At 51.3% G+C, this 18,526-nt stretch overlaps 1 protein-coding gene across 2 annotated transcripts in view; it reads left to right on the top strand.

Annotated features, from left to right (window-relative positions):
* Positions 1-5,912: 5,912 nt before the first annotated feature.
* Positions 5,913-18,526, top strand: part of OTOF (otoferlin) — a 113,501-nt gene continuing 100,887 nt past the window's right edge. For both annotated transcript variants that reach the window (XM_054179780.1, XM_054179779.1), the window contains exons 1-2: positions 5,913-6,070; positions 12,087-12,145. In XM_054179780.1, the coding sequence (XP_054035755.1) occupies positions 5,992-6,070; positions 12,087-12,145 (138 nt within the window). In that variant the 5' untranslated portion in view covers positions 5,913-5,991. The remainder of the gene's footprint in view (positions 6,071-12,086; positions 12,146-18,526) is intronic.

Consider the following 18,526-nt stretch of genomic DNA (forward strand, 5'->3'; position numbering starts at 1 on the left):
CAGGAAACAAAAGGAGATGTGAAAGAAACCAGGAGAAGGGGAGAGGAAATCTGTGATAGAATCATGGAATTGTTTTGGTTGAAAGAGACCTTTGCTATTGTGAAGTCCTACTGTTAACCCAGCACTGCCAGGTCATCACTAAACCATGCCCCTCAGCACCACGTCTAAGTGGCTTTTCAATCCCTCCAGGCATGAGAACTCCACCACGGCCCAGGGCACTCTGTGTTGGGGTTTGATAACACTTCCAGTGAAGACGTGTTTCACAAGTCCAATTTAAACCTCCCCCAGCACAACTGAGTCTGTTTCCTATTGTCCTATCACTTGCACCCTGGGAGAAGAGACTGACTCCCACTTCTCCCCAACCTCCTTTCAGAGAGTTGTAGAGAGCCACTCCAGAACCTCAATGTTGTTCTTAAAGTTGGGGGCCCAAAACTGGATCCAGGATGTGAGGTGGGGTCTCCCCAGTGCCCACTACAACTACCTGAGGGGGGGTTGTAGACAGGCAGAGGTTGATCTCTTCTCCCAGGCAACCAGTACCAGAACAAGAGGACACAGTCTCAGGCTGCATCAGGGGAGGTTTAGGCTGGAGGTTAGGAGGAAGTTTTACACAGAGAGAGTGATTGCCCATTGGAATGGGCTGCCTGAGGAGGTGGTGGGGTCGCCGACGCTGGGGGTGTTCAGGGCGAGGCTTGACAGGATGCTTGGTTGTATGGTTTAGTTGATTAGGTGGTGTTGGATGATAGGTTGGACACGATGATCTCGAAGGTCTCTTCCAACCTGGTTAATTCTATTCTATTCTATTCTAATTCTATTCTATTCACTACTAGTGAGCAGGGGGGATGATCACTGCCCTAGTCCTGATGGCCACGTTGTTGTTGATTTGAGGTCGGAGTGGCTGGAGAGCTGCCAAACTGAAAGGGGTGCTGATTGACAGCCAGCTGAACACGAGTCAGCAGTGTGCCCAGGTGGCCAAGAAGGGCAAGGGCATCCTGGCATGCATCAAGAATAGTGTGGCCAGCAGGAGCAGGGAAGTCATTCTGCCCCTGGACTTAGCACTGGTTAGACCACACCTTGAGTCCTGTGTCCAGTTCTGGGCCCCTCAGTTTAAGAAGGACATTGAGACTCTTGAACATGTCCAGAGAAGGGCAATGAGGCTGGGGAGAGGCCTTGAGCACAGCCCTGTGAGGAGAGGCTGAGGGAGCTGGGGTTGTTTAGCCTGGAGAAGAGGAGGCTCAGGGGAGACCTTCTTGCTGTCTACAACAGGGAGGTTGTAGCCAGGAGGGGGTTGGTCTCTTCTCCCAGGCAACAAGAACCAGAACAAGAGGACACAGACTCAAGCTGCTCCAGGGGAGGTTTAGGCTGGAGGTGAGGAGAAAGTTTTTCACAGGGAGAACTGTTGGCCATTGGAATGTGCTGCCCAGGGAGGTGGTGGAGTCACCGTCCCTGGAGGTGTTCAAGAGGAGATTGGACGTGGCACTTGGTGCCATGGTGTAGTAGTCATGAGGTGTTGGGTGACAGGTTGGGCTCGATGATCATTGAGGTCACTTCCAGCCTTGGTGATTCTGTGATTCTGTGATCCAAGTCAGGATGCTGTTGGCCTCCTTGGCAACCTGGGCACAAGCTAGCTCATCTTTAGCCAGCTGTCAACCAACAACCCCAGGTCAGCCAGGCAGTTTCTAGTCACTCCTTCTCAAAACTGGAACATTCGTGATGCTGTTATGATCTACGTGCAGCACCTGGCACTTGTTGAACCTCATCCCTTAGGCCTCAGCCCACTGATCCAGCCTGGCCAGATCCCTGTGTAGATCCTCATGGTGCTTCAGCAGATACCAACACTTAAGCCCAACTTTGTGTCACTTGCAAACTGTCTCAGGGTGCTCTTGATCCTCTCATTCAGATTATTGGCAATGATATTAAATTGCATTTAAACATCACTTGGAGCCTGCCCCAGAGATTCCTGATGACGAAAGGGACCAAAACCAGCCCCAGCCCCAGCATGTGGTGTCTGTCTTCAAGTCTCAGGCAAAACCAACCTAAAACAAAGAGGGAAAAGAAAACCACTGCAACATTCTGTACCTAATAGAAAGGATTCTAGGGGGTTGACAGACAAGGAAGCTCATGGGAAGAGAACCGGGGGGGAAAAACCCAACAACAACAACAAAAACCCCAAACCAAACAAACAAAGCCACCAAAAAACAGAGGGAAAAGAGTTAAGAAGTGGTAAGTTTATTAATGGGGGACTTTTTCTGTGCCATCATCATGAGCTGATGTCTTCGACCTGTGCAGTTGGGTTTCTTTTAACAGGATGATGGTGCTGTGGGAGGTGCACATGAAGGGATTAGTTAAGGCCTGATTATTCCACAGCAAGTGGTCCTTTCTCCTTCTCCCTTGGTGTAAACCTGTAGTAAATAAGAGCAATTACTAATGATTCAGAGGTGGGGGTGTAATTGTGTTCACATGCAGTGACATGAAAACTGAAGAGAGGCTGCAAAAACCTAAAATTCCTGTTTATGAAGGACATTTTCTCCTTGTGCTCGTTAATGAATGGAATGGAATGGAATGGAATGGAATGGAATGGAATGGAATGGAATAGAATAGAATAGAATAGAATAGAATAGAATAGAATAGAATAGAATAGAATAGAATAGAATAGAATAGAATTAACCAGGCTGGAAAAGACCTTTGAGATCATCGAGTCCAACCTACCACCAACACCATCTCATCAACTGAACCATGGCACCAAGCACCCCAGCCAGTCTCTTCCTAAACACCTCCAGGGACGGTGACTCCACCACCTCCCTGGGCAGCACATTCCAATAGCCAGTCTCTCTTTCTGGGAAGAACTTCTTCCTAACATCCAGCCTAAACCTCCCCTGGCACAGCTGCAGACTGTGTCCTCTTGTTCTGGTGTTGGGAGAAGAGACCAACCCCCACCTGGCTACAACCTCCCTTCAGGTAGTTGTAGACAGCAATAAGGTCTCCCCTGAGCCTCCTCTTCTCCAGGCTAAGCAACCCCAGCTCCCTCAGCCTCTCCTCACAGGGCTGTGCTCCAAACCCCTCCCCAGCTTTGTTGCCCTCCTCTGGACATGTTCCAGTAAGTCAACATCTTTCCCAAACTGAGGGGCCCAGAACTGGACACAGGACTCAAGGTGTGGCCTAACCAGTGCTGAGTCCAGGGGCAGAATGACCTCCCTACTCCTGCTGGCCACACTGTTCCTGATGCAGGCCAGGATGCCCTTGGCCTTCTTTGGCCACTTGGGCACACTTCTGGCTCATGTTCAGCCTGCTATCAACCCCTGCCTGGCCGCTCTCCAGCCACTCTGACCCCAGCCTGTAGCACTGCATGGGGTTGATGTGGCCAATGTGCAGAACCTGGCAGTTGGATGTGTAATGACAGGCAGGACTCTCTAGATCTCCCACTGGAGGGAACTTTTTTAACTCCTCATACTTCAACAGTCCTTGTTGAGATTGTGGTCAGGTTCCAATGCTGCTTCTGCTCATCTTCATTACCTGTTTTATGGGAATGATGAGTGGTGAAATCACCAGGGGAGCAAGTATAGGACTTCTACCCTCCCAGTTAACATGGAGCTCTGGAGATCCCTCAGCCAAGAGCAGACAAACTTTGATAGGATCATTGAATAAGCTGTGTGGAAAGGGACTGTTAAAGGTCATCCAGTCCAACCTCCCTGCAGTCAGCAGGGACATCTTCATCTAGAGCAGGTTACTCAGAGTCCTGTCTACCCTCACCTGGAATGTTTCCAGGGATGGCCATCTACCACCCCTCTGAGTAACCAGGGACAGTGTCTCACCACTCTCAGCATATAAAAGGGAAAAATATCTTTGTTCTATCTAGTCTGAATCTCTCCATGCTGGAGCATGTCCAAAGAAGGGCTACAAAGCTGGTGAAGGGTCTAGAGTTTTCTTGAGGACTGGTTGAAGGATCTGGGCTTGTTTAGCTTGGAGAAAAGGCAGCTGAGAGGAGACCTTCTTGGACGCTCCAACTCCTTGAAAGGAGGTTAGAGCAAGCTGGGAGTCAGTCTGTTTTCCCAAGTAACAAATGATAGGACAAGAGGAAGTGGCCTGAAGTTGTGCCAGAGGAGGCTTAGGTTGGACATGAGGAACAATTTCTTCCCCAGAAGGGTTGTCAAGGCCTGGAAGAGGCTGCCCAGGGCAGTGGTGGAGTCCCCATCCCTGGAGCCATGTGGATGTGTTGCTGAGGGACACAGTTCAGCGGTGACCTGGCAGTGCTGGGTTAAATGTTGGACTTGATGGTCCTAAAGACCTTTTCCATCTAAAAACGATTCTGTGATGCTAAAAGCAGCTTCAGCTTGGATGGCTCAGCTGAGAAACACCACCTAGGGACTGAAAAATGCTGTTTTAACAGTGTCAGACATCCTGAACCCTCCTCTGGCTCATTTGTGGTCTCACCCCCTGAGCACTTACACAGGCACAAACTCTCATTCTCAGGCTGCACTTTCCCCTCTCAATATTATCACCAACCTGTTTGTCCTGAGCTCTCACCAGTGGGCACCCTGCATTCTGCTGCCTTCACCACCACCTTCTCCCTCCATGTGACAGCTTCCTCACTTCAGGGCCAGGCTGACAGGAGGCAGTTAGGCACCTGATGAGAATCAGCACACTCAAGTTTCTTCACCCTCATACACTTAAACAAGCACTTTCCCGTTGGCAGGAACATTCTGTTTAGCCTGGAGAAGAGAGGATTCAGAGGGCATCTTTTCAATGCTGATCAATACCTAAAGGGTCAAGAGGATGGGGCCAGACTCTTTTCAGTGATGCCCTGTGACAGGAGAAGGTGCAATGGGCACACACTGGAACCCAGGAGGTGCCATCTGACCATGAGGAGAAAATTCCTTGCTGTGAGTGTTCCAGAGTCCTGGACCAGGCTGCTCAGAGTGGTTGTGGAATCTCCTTCTCTGGAGAGATTCCAGAGAGTCCAAATCCACCTGGACACTATCCTGAGCAACCTGCTGTGGTGCTGTGGGTGACCCTGGGTGACAGGGGAGGTTAGATGCTCCAGAGGTGTCTTCCAACACTCACCATACTGGGATTCTGGAATTCCTTGGGCTAGATATGTCCCATGCTCTGGTCCAAACTTGTCCATGGTCCAACTGAAGGGCCATGGTCCAGTGACCCTATTTCCATCACCATGGGCTGGGGCAGGGGAGGGAAATGACACACACAGGATTCACAGCCCACCCACCTGACCCTGGGAGATGCTAACAGTAGTGACAGATCTCCTTGGTGGCTCCAGGTGGTAGTAGGGGAGTGAGACCAATGGAAAGGAAGGGCAAGGGAAAAGGAGAGGGGAAAGGGAAGGGGAACCCCTGTGTCTTCTGCTCATGGAGGGATCCTGGTGGGGAGGAGTTTCCAGCACTGGCTGAGACTGGCAAAAAGCTCATTGCATGGTGAGGAAGGGAAAGGGAAGGGGAAAGGGGAAAGGGGAAAGGGGAAAGATAAAGGGAAAAGGGAAAGGAGAAAGGGAAAGGGAAAGGGAAAGGGGAAGGGGAAGGGGAAGGGAAAGGGAAAAGGAAAGGGAAAGGGAAAGGGAAAGGGAAAGGGAAAGGGAAAGGGAAAGGGAAAGGGAAAGGGGAAAGGAGAAAGGGAAAAGGGAAAAGGGAAAAAAGGGAAAAGGGAAAGGAGAAAGGGAAAGGGGAGGGGTAGGGCAGGAGAACCCCTGTGGCCCCTACTCTGGAGGAGTCCTACTGGAGGAGGGAATTCCACCACCGTCTGAGGCTGGGAAAAAAACTTATTACATGGTGGGGAGGGAAGGGAAAAAGGGAAAAGAGGGAAGGGAGAGGGAAAGGGGGAGGAAGGGGAGGGCGGGCAGCGCCGCTACTGAATAATTCAGCGCTGGGGCCGGGGGGAGGCACAGCACCGCGCTTCGGATCGCAGCTGGTAGCCGGGCACCGCACGGCGCAGTTTGCCGCGCAGCGCGCATCGCACGGAGAGCACCCGGCACCGCTCCGCACCATGGCTCTGATGCTGCAGCTCCGCACCGTCTCCGGCCTCCGCGGCAGAGCCGACCGCATCGCCAAAGCGGCTTTCAGAGGTATCGGGCAGGAAGTGGGGGGGAAATGAGTCGTTCCCTGCCGCCCCTGACCCCCCGCCTCAGTTTCCCTACCGCGGCCGTGCGGAGGGTGGGGAGGGGGGATGAGAGCCCGGCAGCTTTAAGGGCTGCACACCCCTCTGTGACCAGGGCGTGAGAGCACCATCCTGCCCAGCTGCTCTCCCGGTGTACCCCTGCCCGTCTGTACCTAGCCTGGGACACCGCAGCTCCCTCCCCTGCCACCTTTACCACCCTCCTAGGGAGAGGGTTTCGTCTAGGGGGAAGGGAATGCAGTCCCAGGGCAACCAAACCCTCCCCGGAGCGGGACCATGCCTCAATGTGGTGAAGCTGGGCTCTCGTGGAAGGGTTAAGGGCTTGATCACATAGCTGGGCACCAAATGCCAGTAGAAGGAGCAGGAGGAGGACTCTGGTTTATGCTGGAACCTGGATGTCTTCAAAGAATGCTGCAGCTTTGGGTTTTGTGCTCTGATCAGCACCAGCTCTAAAGCTTTCCATGGGAAGGTGCTAAAGAAGCAAGAACTCTCCCGGCACGCATGCATGCCCTCAGCAGCAGCCAGACCTTTTCCAGACATCTAAGAGCTTGGGGAAGGCTCAACATGAGCTCACTGCCTGCTGCCAGAGCTGGCCTCCAGCATGTGGGAGCCCACAGGCAGGCAGAGGAGGGTGTGGGATGGTTTGGCAGCATGAGGAGTGGGAAAAGGCAACCCCTCCTCTTGGTGAATGCAAAGGAGTGGGTTTGCCCATCACCTCCAAGCCAAGCCAGTAACCTGAGCCTGAAATGGCCTTCCCTGCATAGCCTTAATGGCAGCAGAGCCATTAAAAAGTGCAATTATCCCCTAAAATCTCTGTCCCTGTCCCCCCCAGCATCAGTGCAGTGGAACAGATCACATCCCTGGCCAACAGTGAAGCCTGCAGTAGCCCCAGCCCTAAGCTCCCCTTGGTGAAAGCTCACTGCTTCCTCTAGCAAGAGGACTAAAGGCCACCATGAGTTTTCTTCATCACAGGAGGGCCCACAATTCCAGTCCTCACAGGATGTTAAGGTTTGGAAGGGAGCTCTGGAGATCATGGAGTCCAACTCCCCTGCCAGAGCAGGACCAGAGAATCCAGCACAGGTCATACAGGAATGCATCCAGATGGAGCTTGAAAGTCTCCAGATGGAGCTTGAAAGTCTCCAGAGAAGGAGATTCCACAACCCCTCTGGGTAGGCTAATCTGAGCCTAGCACAGGCCCTGTTGGATGGGCAGGATCTATTATCCATCCCTGCTTTGACATAAGAGCCATCATGAAACTCTGTTTCAGCTGGTGGGCAATGGGAATGACCTCCACTCCGAGGTACTTTGAGATCAGCACTTCACTCACAGTGCCTGGGGAGGAATAAGCCCTTCTCCAGTGCAGCTCAGGGACTGACCTGCTGCAAAGCAGCTCCACAGAGAAAGATCTGGGAGTGCTGGTGAACAACCAACTGCCCATGAGGCAGAAATGGAATAGAATAGAATAGAATAGAATAGAATAGAATAGAATAGAATAGAATAGAATAGAATAGAATAGAATAGAATAGAATAGAATAGAATAGTATTAACCAGGTTGGAAAAGGCCTTTGAGATCATTGAGTCCAATCTATCACCCAACACCTTCTAATCAACTAAACCATGGCACCAAGCACCCCAGCCAGTCTCTTCTTAAGCACCTCCAGGGATGGTGACTCCACCACCTCCCTGGGCAGCACATTCCAAAGGCCAATATCTCTTTCTGGGAAGAACTTCTTCCTAACACCCAGCCTGAACCTCCCCTGGCACAGCTTGAGACTGTGTCCTCTTGTTCTGGAGCTGGTGTTCATGTGCCCTCATGGTCAAAAAGACCAATGGTCTTCTACTGTGCATTCATAAGGGTGTAGCCAGCAGGTCAAGGGAGGTGTTCCTCCCACTATACTCTGGAGTCATGGATCCAGCTCTGGACTTTCTGGGTCAAAAGAGACAGTGAACTACAGGAGAGAGTCCAGTGGAGGCTGTGAAGAGGGTGAGGAGACTGGAACATGAGGGAAGGCTGAGAGATCCAGAGCTGTTTAGCCTGGAGAAGAGCAGCCTGAGAGGGGATCTTCTCAATGCTGATCAATAGCTGGGGGGCAAGAGGACATGGCCAGACTCCTTTCAGTGGTGCCTAGGACAAGGAACAATGGGCACAAACTGTAACCCAGGAGGTTCCACTGGCACATGGAGCAAAAATACTTTCCTGTGAGGGTGCCAGGATCCTGGACCAGGCTACCCAGGGAGGTTGTGAAATCTCCTCTCTGGAAAGATTCCAAACCTTCCTGGATGTGATCCTGGGCAACTTGGTGTGAATGCCCCTGCTCTGTCAGGGGGATTGGACTAGATGATGCCCAGAGGTCCCTTCCAAGCAACACCATTACATGGTTCTGTGCCTCTGTGTGGTCCTGTGCCTCTGTGTGCTCCTGCTTCACCCATCCCCTTGAGCTTCTGCTAATTCCCTTCTTAGAGCCTTTATGGGGGGTACTGGAGCACTTCTCCAGGCCCCACGTGCTCCCATCTCCATCATCCTCCCAGGCATGAGCTGGCTCCTGCACGGTGCAGGGTCCCCATCCCTGTCATGCCATCCAGGGAGGATGGCACTGAGCTTCACAGCTGTGTCTTCTTCCCTGGTGCTAGGCCATAACACCCTGACCTTCTCCTAGATGTTTCTTTGCCAAGGGAGACATTTGGTGTAGTGTTTGAGGAGAGTTGGGTAGGGTTTGAATGTTTCTTTTTCCCTAGCAGTTTGATGCAGCTGATTTCTGTGCAAAGAAGAGGGTTAAATTCACTCTATGAATGTAGCAGATAGCACCCACAGCTGCAGCTGGGGATGCCTCTTGCCATGCTCATCCTGGAAGCTGATGTCCATGCCTCCTGTGTGCTTGGTCTTAGAGGAGGGGCTCCTGGTAACCAGACCCAGCAGGGCTGGATCCTGAGGTTGTGGTTAGTAAAATCCTACTGCTAGAAGGGTAGTAGATGTGGGCTAGGAAGCAATCCTGTGTGTGGTTGGGCCAGTGAAGGCAGCAGGCAGGTGGATTAGGACTGGTTAGGTTAATGTTTGGACCTGATGGTCTTAAGGGTCTCTTCCAATCAAAGCAGTTCTATGATTCTATAAGGCTTTCCTGCCTCCAGGGCTTTTTGGGCATGGCCATAGTGGTGTTGTACTAAGTGGTGCTTAGCAGGTCTCAGACGTGGGAACAAGGACTGCTCCCTGCCAAGCCCTACCCTGAAGGTGATCATAGAAGCATCCCAGCACACTGCACATAGTTAAGGCAGAGCTCTTCTGGTGTTTAGTGTCTCTGTGGCTCAGGAAATGCTTTGCTGTGGCCTTGCCCCTTGAGAATTTGGGAATGGTGGGCAGCAGAGTCACAGCATAGTAAGTTCAGCGCTGCTGAGAAGCTGCTTTATTTGCCCTGTTGATTGCCTCATCCTCCCTGACAAACTCTTTACATCCCTGGCTGGGTCTTTGCTGATGGATTAAAATGATGAGCCAGGCTGTACATGTCTTTTCCTTCCAACCAGGACTCAGCCCAGCCTCAGGCTTGTACCTTCTCTGGGACGGGATTGAACGAGATGAGATTAAACAAGGTGGGACGGGCTGGGAGCAGGCATGTTGTCCTGGCCCCTCAGCACCAGACCCAGTGCAACAGCCCGGTGGGCATGATTGGGTTTTGGTGCTGTTCTCCAGAGGGAAGAGTCTCCTGCCTTTTCTGCAGTGACTCTAGAGGGAGCTTTAGACCCCTTTAGCATGGAGTGAGGTGACCTCCCCCAGCCTGGCATCCTCCCGTGCTCCTCACAGCAGCTCACAGGCTGCGTGCTGTGCAGATACTCCTCAGTAGTCCGGTTCCTCTGGAGTTGCTAAGCATTGCAGAGAGGGATGCTCTTTGCCCAGTCGAGGTACCACCCAGCCTTCTTCTTCTCCTCACCTGCTGGCAGCACAGCCTGGAGGTTGAGGCAGAGCTCCCAGAGTGGGTGTTTGCTCATTCAGCTGAAATAATCTCTTATTGCATGAAGAGCAGTCAAAGAAGGAGTTCAGCTCTGGTGTGACAGGCTGCCTTGTGCAGGTGGGCAGCACTCTGGGATGCTGCTCAGCTTCAGCTCAGGTGGGAGCTGAATATATCACAGCCTTGATAAAAGCCTTCCTCGAGAAGGGGCTGACAGCCGCGTGGGATGGTGATGGAACAAGGCTGCTCCTCTCCTCCCAGGGATCCCACATTGCCAACAGCCCCTCTGAGCTCCAGCTGCACTGCCTGCATTTTGCAAAGGGGAGAAACTGAGGCATGAGGAGAAGCTCCCAGCTCTGGACCTGTGGGAGCAAGAAGGGAGTGGTGTCATGTCCTGCCAAGAAACATGGAATAGAATGGAATGGAATGGAATGGAATGGAATGGAATGGAATGGAATGGAATGGAATTAACCAGGTTGGAAAAGACCTTTGAGATCATCAAGTCCAACCTATCACCCAACACCAATGGCATCCTGGCATGCATCAAGAATAGTGTGGCCAGCAGGAGCAGGGAAGTAATTGTACCCCTGGACTCAGCACTGGTTAGGCCACACCTTGAGTCCTGTGTCCAGTTCTGGGCTCCTCAGTTTAAGAAGGACATTGAGACTCTTGAACATGTCCAGAGAAGGGCAATGAGGCTGGGGAGGTGCCTCTAGCACAGCCCTGTGAGGAGAGGCTGAGGGAGCTGGGGTTGCTTAGCCTGCAGAAGAGGAGGCTCAGGGGAGACCTTCTTGCTCTCTACAACTACTTGAAGGGAGGTTGTAGCCAGGAGGGGGTTAGTCTCTTCTTCCAGGCAACCAGCACCAGAACAAGAGGACACAGTCTCAAGCTGTGCCAGGGGAAGTTTAGGCTGGAGGTGAAGAGAAAGTTCTTTCCAGAGAGAGTTGTTGGCCATTGGAATGTGCTGCCCAGGGAGGTGGTGGAGTCACCATCCCTGGAGCTGATTGGATGTGGCACTCGGTGCCATGGTTTAGTCATGAGGTGTTGGGTGACAGGTTGGACTTGATGATCTTTGAGCTCTTTTCCAACCTTATTGATTCTGTGATTCTATGACCTTAGGAGAAATATTTTTGAGTGGCAGATTGTCTCCCCTGAAGCCTCTTCCCCCTGATACTGCTTCCTTGCTTGTTCCCTACCAGTTGCTTCATCCTCTTACCTGGGCATATCTCCTAATTATCTCTGTGAATGTGCTCTGCTGCTTACCTTTGAGCTCACACCAAGGCTCAGATGCTTAAGCAGCCCCAGGTCTCTCAGCCTCTCCTCATCAGAGAGCTGCTCCAGTCCCCTCAGCACCTTTGTAGATTTTGCTAGACTCTCCAACAGAGCCTTGTCTCTCTGTCACTGTAAAAGCCACTGCAGAAGGTGCCATCATCCCCATCCCCTTGTTCTGTTTCATTGCTCTGCAACAAAGGGGACAAGACTTGAACACACCAATTAAACACACTCTGGAAAAACATTCTTAATTAGTTCTTAAAGTAGGTTAACCTGATGTTTAGCACTGCTGTGGGGGAGAGAAAGCTGGATTCACCCTCTTGTGTAGGATGTCCCCCCTCTGCATCTCCCCTGCACCTACACAAATGTCCCCAAGATGCCTTTTCCCCATCCCAAGTGATGCCAGCAGACTGTATCCCACCAAGGCCACCCATGCAGACCTCAACCCCAGTTTCTTTCTGCCCCAAGCAGGTGGCCAAGAAGGCCACCAGCATCCTGGTTTGGATCAGCAACAGTGTGGCCAGCAGGACTAGGGCAGGGATTGTCCCCCTGCACTTGGGGGGACAGCACCTTGAGTCCTGGGTTCAGTTCTGGGCTCCTCACTCCCACTGAGAACACTGAGGTGCAGGAGTGTGCCCAGAGAAGGGCAACCAGAGCAGGTGGTGAAGGGTCTAGGGCAGAAGTCTGTTGAGGAACAGCTGAGGGACTTGGCATTATTGACTGCAACCAATCTGTTCTTCCCCTCCTCTCTTCCAGGGCTCTCCTTCTACACCCGAGTGCTTGAAAACTGTGAGGATGAGGCCAGGTTTGATGAGGTAAGAGAAGAATGTGTGTTATTCCTGCTCTCTCTTGCACATCTGGTTGTCTTTGCCATGACTATCATAGAAACATTGAATCATGAAGTGGTTTGGGTAGGAAGAGATCTTTAAAGGAGGACAAGGCCTTGAGCAGCCGAGTCTAGTTGAGAGCTGTCCCCTGCCCATGGTGGGGAGGGTGGAGGAGATGATCTCTGAGGTCCCTTCCAACCTGAGCCATTCTATGATTCTGTGGTCTAGTTCAAGCCCCTTGCAGTCAGCAGGGATATCTTCAACTAGAACAGGGTGCTCAGAACCCCATCCAACCTGACCTGCAATGGTTCCAGGCATGGGGCTTTGACCACCTCTCTGGGCAACCTGGGCCAGTGTCTCACCACCCTCACAGAATGGTAATTGGGGTTTTGCTGGCCAGCAGGCAAAGGAACTTGTGCTCAAAATGAGTAAACAATGTCTTCCCTCTGTCTAGGTCTAAATCCCCTGGTTTTAAGTTTAAAACCATCACCCCTTGTCCTGTCACCACAGGTCCCACTAAAGAGTCCCTCCCCATCTTTCTTCTAGGTCCCATTTAGGTGCTGAAAGGCCACAATGAGGTCTCCCTGTAGCCTTCTCTTCTCCAGGCTGAAAAACCCCAACTCTGTCAGCCTGTCCTCCCAGCAGGGGTATTCCCCTGCTTTGGATGCTAGCCTAGTGCTGTTTGCTCTTCAGCTAGGAAAAGAGGCAGAATTGAAACCTGAGTTGATCAGGCTGCCCAGGGAGGTGGTGGAGTCACTACCCCTGGGAGGACAGAAAAGCTGTGCAGATGTGGTGATCTGGCTGTGCTTGGCTAGCAGTTGGACCTGATGGTTTTAAAGGTCTCCTCCAGCTGGAACAATTCTGTGTGGTTTTAACATGCAGCCTTCTCTTAAGCAGTTATCAAGAAAACACTCTGAGATGACTGAAATAAAGTCACCCACACAAGCAGGGAAGAGTGGAGCTGCTACAAAGTCACATTTCAGAGGGAAATGTTCTTGCAGAACAGAATGGATGTTTCCTCTGCTTTGTGCTTTTGGTTAGACAATAAACCCACTCCCAGGGGCTGGAGAATACAAGACTGAAGCTCCAGAAAACAAGGTTCCATCCTGGCTCCAGGGATGTGGGTTGATAAATCCCACAGTGATCCCAGGTTGTGCATTCAGAAGTGCACTCAGCTTCTCCTGACCCTCTGCAGCCCCAGCCTAGGTTAGGCTTTGCTCCAGGATGTAGGCAAAGAGCTTAATCTCATCTGCCCTAAAATTTCAGGGAGGGAATAGAATAGAATAGAATAGAATAGAATAGAATAGAATAGAATAGAATAGAATAGAATAGAATAGAATAGAATAGAATAGAATAGAATAGAATAGAATAGAATAGAATTAACCAGGTTGAGAAAAGACCTTTGAGATCATCAAGTCCAACCTATCTCCCAGCACCATCTAATCAACTAAACCACGGCACCAAGCACCCCATCCAGTTTATTCCTAAACACCTCCAGGGATGGTGACTCCACCACCTCCCTGGGCAGCACATTCCAATGGCCAATATCTCTTTCTGGGAAGAACTTCTTCCTAACATCCAGCCTGAACCTCCCCTGGTGCAGCTTGAGACTGTGTCCTCTTGTTCTGGTGCTGGTTGCCTGGGAGAAGAGTCCAACCCCCACCTGGCTACAACCTCCCTTCAGGTAGTTGTAGACATCAATAAGGTCTCCCCTGAGCCTCCTCCTCTCCAGGCTAAGCAACCCCAGCTCCCTCAGCCTCTCCTCACAGGACTGAGCTCCAAACCCCTCCCCAGCTTGGTTGCCCTTCTCTGGACACCTTCTAGCAGCTCAACATCTTTCCTAAACTGAAGGGCCCAGAACTGGACACAGGACTCAAGGTGTGGCCTAACCAGTGCTGAGTCCAGGGGCACAATGACCTCCCTGCTCCTGCTGGCCACACTGTTCCTGATGCAAGCCAGGATGCCATTGGCCTTCTTGGCCACCTCAGCAGGGGAAGCCCATAATGGGGGCAGGAAGGTGTCTGCCTCTGACAGCTCCAGGGTTAGTAGGGTTCAGTGTGGCACAAGAAGGTGGCTGGAGATGTGGCTCCAACCATGCTCCTACCATACCAAAGCAGCCAGTGGAAGGTGCTGATGTTAATGGATGCAGATTTCTGCACACAGCAAGTTGTTAGTACAACTGCTGATGTGAGTAACAACCAAGCAGGTGAGTGCTGCTGGAGTAACCTGTGTCTACAAACCCTGTGATCTGAATGAGGAGATCCTTCCCTGCCAATGCTGAAGCTTCTGCTCACTGGCTCTCAGGCCTGGTGGGATGTCAGATGCTGGTATCTTTGAGTGTTGGTGCTGCACAGAGATCTCAAAGCTTGCCAGACAAGCTCTGGATGCTCCACTTGCTGTCAGAGGCTTAGTAGGACACCAGACACTGGCTACTCCAAGTGTTTGGTCCTGCATAAGCGGTCTTGGAGCATCCCAGCCAAGCTCTGACCATCCCAGCCAAGCTCTGAAGGCTCCACTCGCTCTCTCAAGCTTGGTGGCAAGTGAGACATTGGCTGCTCCAAGTGCTTGGTGCCACACAATGGTTTTGCAGCACCCAAGCCAAGCTCTGAACATCCCAGTCACAGAATCACAGAATCACCAAGGTTGGAAGAGACCTCAAAGAACATCAAGTCCAACCTGTCACCACAGACCTCATGACTACTCAAGTCTGCAAATCCCAGTGAAGCTCTGGAGCCTTCACTCACTGTCCCAGGCTTGGTGGGATGCCAGACACCAGCTACTCAGAGTGTTTCATACTACAGAAATGATCTTGGAGCATGATCTGAGCCCCCCGATCCTCCATGCAGGAGAGGATGGGCACCAGTGCACGTCAGGACAAGGACTAAAGAGCTTAAAAGACCACAGGTAGAAGAGAGCCTTGAGCCACAGGTGTGTAGTAGTGTGCATTCTATTTTCTTTTAGTGTCTCTTACTTTTAGTGTCCCTTACACCCATGGGGGTGAGCCTCAGGCTAAGCACTCCACTCAGAGGACATTAAGGTGCTGGAGTGTGTCCAAAGAAGGGCAAGGAAGCTGATGAAGGGTTTAGAGCACAAGACTCTTGCGAGACACTTCCTTCCACAGGAAGCTGGAGTTGTTTAGCCTGGAGAAAAGGAGGCTCTGGGGAGACCTTCTCACTCTCTACAACTCCCTGAAAGGAGGCTGGAGTGAGGTGGTGTCATTCTCTTCTCCCGAGGAACAAACAGTAGGACAAGAAGAAGTTGACTCAGGTTATGCCAGGGGAGGTCCAGATTGCATATGAAGAACGATTTCTGCCCCCAAAGTGTTGTCAAGGCCTGGAAGAGGCTTCCCAGGGAAGTGGTGGTGTTACCATCCCTGGAGAGGTTGAAAAGCTGTGCAGCTGTAGTGCTGAGGGATATGGTTTAGCGGTGACCTGGCAGTGCTGGCATAATGGTTGGACCTGATGGTCTTGAAGGTCTCTTCCAAACAAAACAATTCTGTTCTTTTATGTAGGGCACAGCACAAGCCACAGCAGAAAGAGGGCAGAGCTGCAGCCCTGTTCCTTCTTCCCCTATTAAGATTCTCATTATCTTGTGCTGCTTAATGACTCCCTGATGCAGTGGTCACAGACAAGAAACCTGCCATGAGCTATGGCACATGTCTTGGGCTGTTGGAGCAATTAACTGAAGAGGCTGTCCAAGAAAGCAGCTATTTCCCTTTGAGAACACACACAAGGCAAGCCAGCCTGGCATTGCTGAGAAGCCCAGCTGATGAATTTCATTGAACAAAATGTTACTATTGCATCTCTGCAGCACTCAGCTGCTCCCCAACTGAAGATGTCTCTGATCTAGCTGAAGACATCCCTGCTGACTGCAGAGGGGGGATGACACTAGATGAGCTTTAAGGGTCCCTTCCCACCCAAACCAGTCTCTGATTCTATGATTCTAAGATGAGGAGGCTCTCCCTGCCCTCCAGCAGCAGCACTCAGCTGCTCCCCAGCTGAAGATGTCTCTGATCTAGCTGAAGACATCCCTGCTGACTGCAGGGGGGGTGGACTAGCTGAGCTTTAAGGATCCCTTCCCACCCAAACCAGTCTCTGATCCTGATATTCTAAGATGAGGAGGCTCTCCCTGCCCTCCACTCATCCCTCTGCAGAAGGGTTTTTATTCCCACATCAGCATCTCAGCTCTCCTTGAATTTTTGCAATGAGTTTAATACCAGCAAGGTGAGAGGTGAGGTTTTATTTCACATTACCCTCTGCTTTCAATTCCTGAAGTGGCTCCTTGCACTGATCATTTATGAACCAGAAGCTTCAGAAATTACCCCAGTTCATAGCACCAGATAATCATTAAGGTTGGAAAAGATCTTTGAGATCATCATGTCCAACCCCAACCCAACTGCCATGACCACTAAATGTGCTGCCCAGGGAGGTGGTGGAGTCACCATCCCTGGAGGTGTTTAGGAAGAGACTGGCTGGGGTGCTTGATGCCATGGTTTAGTTGATTAGATGGTGTTGGGTGATAGGTTGGACTCAATGATCTCAAGGTCTCTTCCAACCTGGTCTGGTCTATTCTATTCTATTCTATTCTATTCTATTCTATTCTATTCTATTCTATTCTATTCTATTCTATTCTATTCTATCCTGTCCTGTCCTGTCCTATCCTATCCTATCCTGTCCTATTCAATTCTATTCTATTCTATTCAATTCTATTCTATTCTATTCTATTCTATTCTATTCTATTCTATTCTATTCTATTCTATTCTATTCTATTCTATATCCTGAGGCAGCCACATCTACATTTCTGGTGAGACACTGGAGCAGCTTGTCCAGGGAAGTTGTGGCTGTGTTCAAGCCTGGAGGTGTTCAAGGCCAGGCTGGATGGGACCTTGAGCAACCTGGCCTAGTGGAAGGTGTCTCTTCCCATGGCAGGGAGGTTGAAATTAGATCACAGGATGTCAGGGGTTGGAAGGGACCTCCAGAGACCATCAAGTCCAACCCCCCTGCCAGAGCAGGACCAGAGAATCCAGCACAGGTCACACAGGAATGCATCCAGATGGGGCTTGAAAGTCTCCAGAGAAGGAAGCTCCACAACCTCTCTGGAGAGCCCATTCCAGTGACCCTCCCAGTGAACAAGTTCCTGCTCATGTTGGGGTGGAACCTCCTGTGTTGTGGTTTATATCCATTGCCCCTTGTCCCTTCCAACTCAAACCATTCTATGACTCTGAGTCCATAGGCTCCTTGAACACCTCCAGTGGTGGTGACTCCATCACCTGCCTGGGCAGCCCACTCCAACACCACTGTTCCAGTAAAGAAGTTTTTCCTAACATCCAATCTAAACTTCCCCTGGCACAATTTCTTCCTGCTTCCCTCCCACAGTGGGCTAAAATGGTGACCTGAAGCCTGAAGGGTGGGGGGTGTCTTAAACCCTAGGTGGGGAACGCTTCTGAAGCTCAGCTTGCTGATCATTGCAAGAGGAGCCAAAATAGGGTGAGGATGAGGAGGCTGCTTCTTGCCTCATCTCAGAGCTGGAAGCAAGCTGGAGAGACTGAGGGAGCTGGGGCTCTTTAGCTTAGAGAGGGGGAGACTAAGGGTGACCTCATTCATGTTTATATATAGATATATACAGGTTGGACTTGATGATCTTTGAGGTCTTTTCCAACCTTATTGATTCTATGATTCTAAAGGGTGAGTGCCAAGAGGATGGAGCCGGGCTCTGCTCAGTGATGCCCAATGACAGGACCAGGGGCAATGAGTGGAAGTTGAGGCATAGGAAACTCCCTGGAAACAGGAGGAAAAGTTTTTTCACTGTGAGGGTGACAGAACCCTGGAACAGGCTGCCCAGGGGGATTGTGGAGTCTCCCTCTCTGGAGACATTCAAACCCCACCTGGACGTGCTCCTGGGTGAGCTGGGCTAAGTGACCCTGCTCTGGCAGGGTGGTTGGAGTGGATGATCCTTCGAGGTCCCTTCCAGCCCCTAACATTCAGTGATTCTGTGACCTCACAGTGGGTCCATGTAAAGCTGAGAGATTTTTGGCAGTACTAACAAGAACATCACCTTTCCCTGCCGCCACTTAACATTCATGAGGCCCTGCTCTCCAGCAGGTTTTGGGCTGCCCCAGCGCTTCCCATTTGTTTGGTTTCACTCTATCTCTTTTTGCAATTATTTTTATTCATTGCCCCATGAATTATGCAAAAGCCTTGCCTCTCTAGAGCCTGGGGAAGATGAGCTGCTGGCTCTTCCAGAGGGGGGCTGTGGCACTGTGGCTGTGTTTTACACCGCCAGGAACAGAACAGGTTCTTCCTGGAGGGGTTTGTCCTGCAGCTCTCCCACAGGAGGAGAGGGAGAGGGACTGCAGGGACAGTGCTGGGC

This window comes from Dryobates pubescens, chromosome 3 (assembly GCF_014839835.1).
Source record: "Dryobates pubescens isolate bDryPub1 chromosome 3, bDryPub1.pri, whole genome shotgun sequence".
In the NCBI taxonomy this organism is placed as follows: Eukaryota; Metazoa; Chordata; class Aves; order Piciformes; family Picidae; genus Dryobates; species Dryobates pubescens.